Source organism: Nuphar pumila, chromosome 16 (genome assembly GCF_984573655.1).
Source record: "Nuphar pumila chromosome 16, dmNupPumi1.hap1.1, whole genome shotgun sequence".
NCBI lineage: Eukaryota > Viridiplantae > Streptophyta > Magnoliopsida > Nymphaeales > Nymphaeaceae > Nuphar > Nuphar pumila.
In genome coordinates this window covers 737,687-745,552 of record NC_143264.1, presented here as the reverse complement: position 1 = coordinate 745,552, position 7,866 = coordinate 737,687, and the positions used below count along the sequence as shown (strand labels likewise).

The 7,866-nt window shown below is 43.3% G+C and overlaps 1 protein-coding gene across 1 annotated transcript; it reads right to left on the bottom strand.

The window, feature by feature from the left end:
• Positions 1-275: 275 nt before the first annotated feature.
• Positions 276-1,616, bottom strand: LOC149812593 (uncharacterized). The gene has a single exon (XM_089992245.1). The coding sequence runs from the start codon at positions 1,614-1,616 to the stop codon at positions 276-278; it is 1,341 nt and encodes a 446-aa protein (XP_089848371.1).
• Positions 1,617-7,866: the final 6,250 nt, after the last annotated feature.

Here is a 7,866-nt window from a genome sequence, read left to right as displayed (position 1 = left end):
ACAAATTGTTATCCTTCATACCTATGCTTTGCTGCAGCAGAGAAAACGAAAAGAACTAAACATTAAAAGAAAAGAAAAAAGAAGAAAAAAAAAAACAGTGAGGGAAACACCAACATTTCCTCTGTTTTCTCCTGCTTCAAGCTCAAGCCATCTCCAGGCACCCCAAAATTGCTTTACTCTGTTAGAAGAAAGAAACCAGACACCAAAATCCGAGCTCCCCAGGTCTGGACCGATTCATATTCAGTAGATTTGTGCACCGGAAACACTGTAAAAACTCAAGCAGATGTATCATGAATCAGAAACGCGGCATTGTCAGTCGCAGCATCGACTCCCAGCAGCTTTGCAGCTGCAGGAACCACATCGATCATACTGTATAGAGCATCAAGATCAGCTTCTTCCAGTGGTGCCACCTCATTGAGGTCAAAACCCGGCAAGATCGGAATTCTCTTCTGTTCAGTACTGATGGTGGCCATGGACGAGCAGTCGGCAGCCTCCAACATGATGGCTGAGGCAGCCCTGTCCTCGTTCCAATGGCACCTCTTGTGCCCACCGAGCGCCTGTCCAGATGAGAAGGACTTGTGACAGATCTTACACTGGTGGGCCGGCAGCTGGTCGGCGTCGAATTCCGGCGAGGGGAGCTGATAGAGAGGTTCAGCGACCTCCTTCTCCGCAGCTTCTGCATTGAGGAGCTCTTCTTTGGTCTTCCTGTGGCTGGTTCTGTGGCCCCCAAGAGCTTGGTGGGAAGAGAACACCTTGTGGCAAGTATTGCATCGGTACTTCTCGGATCGATCCATGAGAGCCCTGATCTTCTTCTTCTTCCTCATCTTCTTTGAAGGCCTGGAATCCGGCACGTTTTCTTCCTGGAGCTCTGCTGCTCGGCTTCGCCTAGCCGGAAAATCCATGGCCGCCGGATTCTTGGCGTTCTTGAGCATCATCAGGTCATAAGCGGCATCGAAAATGGGATCGTCGGCTCCGATACCATCGTTCTCAGGTCGCAGCAGCCCCGCCTCCGCCATGCTCCTCTTTCGCCGCCTCGGCCACGAGGCGATCCCAGCTTTGGTTTTCTCCAATGCAGGGGAGTTCGGCTCGGAGTCGGAGACAGTGGAAGAAGGGGAGCTCTGGAGCTTCTCTGGTGGCTGAATTCCCCTCCAGTCCCGATCGGGGTGGCACCTCATGTGACCAAACAGTGATTTCATGGATGGGAACTGCTTCTTGCAGAGAACACAGGCGGTGGTGGGCTTCCTCTTGAGCTCTGAATCAGCTTCAGCTGAATCATCGGTGGCCGTGTTGTCCTCGTCGATGGGGTGGGGTTGATGATTCTGCAGCTGGTGGTGGTGTTCAGGGGAACCACTGGTGGCGAACCACTCAGCGGCGGTGCCACCATGAACTCTCATGTGGCCTCCGAGGCCTCTTCCCGAGCTGAACGACTTGTTGCAGACCTTGCAGACATGCTCAATCGATCCGTCGTCGCCGGTGCTGTAGCCGGAGACAGTCGCCGATTCCGGCGGGGAGCCGGCCTCACCTTCGGTGGGTTCCCTGCTCCTCATCTTTATCTTCAGCTTGATTCCGGTCTCTGTGGGCTTCTCCGGCCCGGTAACGGAGCCTTGAGCTTCCATGCAAGCTGATTCAGTGAGGGGTTCAGCTCTCTGTCTCTCTCTCTCTCTCTTTCTATCTAGAGATTCTAGGTAGATGGTTTGCTTCAATACCACTTACTCCATGAGATCTCAAGAAAACAAAAAAGAAGAGGAGAAGGAAGAAAAATACTTTATACCTACTTCAAGTCTCTCTTTCTATTCACCTTCCCTCTCTCTCTCTTGACTATCACGTTTCCTTTTTTTCTCTAATCTCCTCTTTATTTTTCTTTGTTGGGTTTTTCTTTCCTCTCTCTCTCTCTCTCTTCTTTTGGGTGATTGCTCTCATTACAAAATACCTCACGTCGCCAACCACTTCGAAATAAAATAAAAAATTTCCTTTTAAAGGATTTTGGATGCGTACTCCCTTCTCCCCTTTCCCTTCACCCTCTCCCTCTCTCCCTGTGAGAAAGGCAAGGCTTGTAGTTTCCAAGAATTTAACCGATATCTTGGTGCCAAATCTTTGATTCTGTGCAGGGAGAGTCAATCCGAATTCAATGAGGGGAGGATAAATTTTAGAAGGAAATCAAAGGCCTTCAATCCCCCGTAATCCGTTTTTTAACTTTAAAGCTTCCCCACCCCCCCATTCAAAATCCTTGGTATCTATCCGTTTCCTTTTACACCTCATTCCCCGCCGGCATACAGCTTTTATCGCCGGGAAACCTCTTATGCTGCTGCCTTCCTCAGTCGGTAAACCATTGACCCAACCCAACGTGGAATTTGATACCTATTTGATTACAAAGACCACATGGTTCGTGACCTCCTCCTCCTCCTCTTTCCCTTTTCCACTGTTTGTTTTTTAATAAACGAGGCGTCAGCTGGCCACGATGCAGCTGATTTTGTGGCAATCGGATGTACCCTTTTGGAGTTTGGACTCTTCACGGGCGGTTCTTCTTCTTCTCAGGTGGGCGGCGGAGATAAGGGGAAGTGGGGATTACGTGGTTTCTGCACATTTGGTGGCCTGGTGGAACACTTGGGACGGGTCTTTCTTTGTGAAATTACTATGATATCCCTGGCTTGTGGAGAGAGTCGAAGGAAATGATGACACCAGCGATATTCTTGGCACAATCGTTGCGCTTGGAATTTTAACCGACTAATACAAGCAGTACCCACAATAAAGGCCTAGTAACAGTAAATTAGTTGGATATATATATATATATATATATATATATATATATATATATATATATATATATATATATATAGTTGAAATTTCATTTTGGAACCTAGAGCTGTGCTAGAGGGATAGTGAAGCTCAACTATGGTGTTGGTTACTGAACCTGATTTTTTTTTTTTTGAGACTGTTGCTGATATGTCCCACCAACCAACAGTAGGGAAAGCCCCATTATCTCAAGGATGGAGGGTGCTCATTCTGCAATTCCTTTGATGATTCACCATTTCACCATCCATCTTGAAGATGGATGGTTGTGGGGCTCTATTTGGTTTAGCACACACTCTTTGTACATGGTCATGTGACCTCCTTGTGACAATGCCATATACAATAAACAACATTTAGTGTCATGGTCCAAATGACCTTGTTTCTAAGATGTGATGTATTTTTTCTTATAGAAGATCCATCATTCATGCCATCAAAAACCTATCAAGCACCATCATCATCATCATCAAAGCATAAATATTGATTGTGGTCAACGTGGGAGGGTGTCTTGTAGTACTGGGTGGGCTGTACACACATGACACAAACACAATCATCCTTCTTTTGGAGCACCTTCTATGCTATTTCTAAAATATGCTTGATCCCTTTTGCCTAAATGCACACAATGACCCATCATTGATATCAATTTCAGTTTCGATTTTCTTTTTGAAGCAGTGGCCTAAGCTTGTAGTTTCATCTCTTGACCTCAACCATCCTTTGTGCGACTGTGAGAGCTCAGTTGTTACAAGTACAATCAAGGAGGTGGGTCCATGAAAGTAGCAACCCAAGTTAGGTAACAATTTTTTTTTTCTTTTTTTGCCAAAAGGACCATGACCAACATGAGCTGGTGGTGCATTTATGCCAACCTGCCAATGCATATAATCATTTTTAATTGGGCATGGTACAAGGTCACACCTTGTATATGAAGTGAGCTATTTGCTCTCTGATGAAACTACCCAACCCTAGCTCAGTCAGTAATGTAACAGGCGCAGTAACCATGGGACAGTGACGGTATGAAAGGTTTGGGAGGGGGGGGGATACTGATGTCATTAGTTTGGGGAATGGAGGGCATTTGTGGTCCTAGGACGATCAAAGAATCATGCGGATCGTGGGAGGGGATCTGAGACCCCCTTCTCGCGTGCACCGTGAAAATCTCAAAGGAAATCATGAGCCCGTGTGGGGCCATCTTCGAAACGGCTTTCCAACCGTCCCGTGGGTCCCACTCACCCCCCTCTCCCTTTTCACACACGGCCTCAAAAAGTCGGATGGGGCCCGCCCAAACTCTTTCTTGGCCACTCCCAGGGGTGTCAACGGGTCGGGTTTGGTTCTGACCCATGTGGAACCAGAGCCAAACCTAATTTGAGATGATGATACCGGGTCTGGACCTAGGTCTCATCGGACTCACCATAAGAGAAATCATACCAGGATTCTATAAGAATTACATGAATCAGACCGGGACCATACCCAGTAAAATAGTATTTTTTTCATTTTTACATTGTAAAATTGTGTCTTAATAGAAACCTGGGTTGGGCCCGGGTCTGGTATGAAATTTCACAAATCATACCAGGCTCAATATATTAATTGGACCCTTCGACTCTGACCCGGATTCTAATCAGGTCTTCTTACGTTTGGTACGGGTCGAGTCCCGGTCAAACCCAACCCATTGACACCCTTACTCCCAGCGAATTCCTAACGTGGGATTTTTTTTTAGGGCTTAACTCATGATTAAGCACTCCCTAATCGTAGTTAAATTCGCATTAATGATCATGGACACCCATTAATGTTATAATTCCAAGCTTGATTTACTTTTATAGAAGTATCTCATCGGAATCTAATGGAATGGGTCCCTTTTTTATTCCGATTCGCACTCCTTATAAAATCGGCCCATTCAGCCAATCGAGCTGATTCAACTTGAATCAGCATGTATGTATGTCTTTTTTTTTAACTGTATTAAATTCGATTTCATTTTTTTTTGGGGGGTGGGGGGACAATAGATTCGGTTCAAAACCTGATTCTAACAACATTGGTTCACAGCACCAATGGGTTGGGTCCCAATCGAGCTGGGTTCAGACATACTCATCCAAGAGCGAGGTTTGGCTTTCTTTATGTAGTTTTGTTTGGTAATTGGCTCAGCTTATTTGTGATGCTCTCTCTCTCTCTCTCTCTCTGGGATGGACCACTTTATGCATGGGTCCGAATCTTAACTCATTCCACCTCGATATCATATGTATGAGCCCGAACATGCGAGTTATGCAGGGGGTTTAGCACTTAAAAAAAAAACATGCTGGTCCTGGTTCACATCTGCAGACCTAGCTGATACCTGGATACTCAATTATTTGGAACTATAGGGATGCAAACAGTTCAGATCCAAAACAGCTAAATACATAGAGATTGTGATTGGATTCGATTGGGAGCAGCCAAAAATTGCAAAACTTTCATCTTGGATCCGACCCATTTGCATCCCTATTTAGAGCCAACAAGAAGTGCTAAATTCCTAACGATATCACGGTCCGCATCCTATTCAATTCCAGGTCAGGACGGGTATCCAGAACCTAATCAACGTCGAACATACCTTAAACGTAATCAACCCTTTCCTTCTCTCTCACTCATGGTTAAACCTAGCATGGCACAACCATGCAAAGCATAAAACTGATTCTTCGTTTTTTATCTACAATTGGCCAGAAGCTAAAAAAGCAAGTTATATAGACAAGAACATTTAAAGTGGGGTGACAGCCCTTGATAAGTATCAGTAATGATAGGGTTCTCCCGGAGCACCTACTGTCACCTAATGGAAGCTTCACATTTTTTAAATTTGAGTATTTTTTTTTGGTTGATCAGATCTTATAGATATTATCTAAAACAAGTTTTTTGATCATGTGATTATGGCATACATGTAGGTCAAAAATCAACCGCTCACTAATGTACCAAAATTTTGATTTGAAAAACTTATTTTGATCTCTAAAAAACATGATTTCTATCAAATAAACTGTGTTAAGTACCTCTATAAGGTCTGGTTGAGAAGATGCAACCTAAAACTATGATTTCTAGTAGCTAAAGAGGAGCACCACTTCAACAGTTTCCCCCCTCTTCCCAAGTTAATAAATAATCTCGAAATCATAAAACTTGGTAGGCCTCAAATCTCATGGAAGGTTGAATGTGCACTAGAGAAGAGAGAAGAGAGCATTGCAGTGCCCACAGAGAAAGGCAGCATCTAGAAAACACCCAACTTAAAAAAAAAAAAAAAATTGGCACTAGAGGTGTGGTGTGGTGACATAAAGCCTGCAAAATAATAGGTAAAAAACACAAGAGGACGGTGGAGGTGCATCACTTGAAGCATGCACTTCCAATTGAGCATGCATCAGCTCGCATGCATAAAACCATATCGTCACCCTTTACATGCAAGAAAGCAACACCCACACTGTCTCAGACTTAAATGCCTTTGTCTGCATATATGACCAAAAAGCAAACACCAGATTTTGCACGGGCACACACACACACACAAAAGCACCTCCTCACGCATCAAAAGATGGCAATGCCCTTGACTCTCTAACTTGCTTGATCACCAGAGTGACGAAAAGCTGTTTTGGCTGGGATAATGTTTTCATATATTTTAAAAAGCTGGGGATGTATTAACAATAAAATATACTATAAGTAATAAAAAAAATTATGGATAATATATTAAATTTTTAACACATTAAAACCATATAATGTATTAGTAGCTTTGATTACAATAAACAAGTAGATGCATACAACAAATATGTTAAGATAGTATCCTCATAATAACATGATAAATTCGATTTAATAATGACAACGTGACAAAATCCAATTTATTGAGATTTGATGTAATCAATTAAGCTTTGGTGATGAAAATTTGAAGCTAGAGACAGTTATTGCTGCCCTAAAGGGTTCGAGCGTAGTGGGATGGGGCATAGGCAGGTAGCCAGGCAGTCTAGGTTCAAATCCACATGGTGTCACTCCTTGCGCAAGCCTAAGCATGGTGACTGCCTTGGGGCAAAGGGTAGGCTCACTGAGTTTTAATTATGCTGCTAGGACAGTGATCTTTAAGGCAGGCAGATAGAGCCATCACAAATAAGTCTCTGATCCTAGGGGCCATGTAAATATAAACAAAACAAAAAAACAGTTATTGCTCTTGGTACACATGCATGCTTCTACTTCCAACTTTTGGGTTTTTGTTTTTTATCCTAACCACCGGTGCTTCTAAGCCCTACCGGAGAATACACAACCCCTAGCATGAACATGTACCGTACGTACGCCTCAGCTTCAACATATATCATCTAGGACAAATAAATCATCCCAACCGTAGGGCTGGGAAACAAGCTGAGCTACTTGTGGCTTGGCTCATGTTAGGCTCTTAAAGAGCTCATTTGAACTCATAAAATAGATATAATTAAAAGGTACTCAGCTTGGCTCGACTCGACTTATATAAGCTCGTCAGGTATTAGAAAATATATTTTAGATATTACATATATTTTTTTCAACTCTAAACAAATGTATTTTTTCTATAAACAAGCTAGCTTGAACCCGGCTTAATTGTTTAACTCGGGCTCATTATGAGCTCAAACTCGGCTTGGCTTGCCAAGCTTGAACACGTCAAGCTGGGCTCATTTATCAGCCCTTGGTAATTAGTGCAGGTATATAACGGATACAGCTCTAATGCAAAATACAAAGTAAAGATAAATAGAAAATTTTGAATGTGATAGAAGCGCTTTTGGCAGCTAATTAAGTATTCAGTTTCTTTCTTTGTGCTTTTAAGAAGGAAAGAAACCTTGGGCATATGGGATTAATGAAACGCAAAGAATCGTAATTAAAACAGGGCACCTCCATTAAGCACTATATATATATAGAGGGGTTGCAAATAAATCTTGGATGATAAGCCAAAACCACGAAGCTTACCCCTAGTAAGTTTTACGCTGTAAGTATGGCAGCGTGGCTACGTCTCTGATCCTCAGGCTGGTTTCTTCATGTAAATGTAAAAAAAAAATTGAAGTCGACCCCGGCCGCTTAGATTCCAAATTCCACTCTCCCTCCAAATGCATATCATTATCATCACACTCACCATTT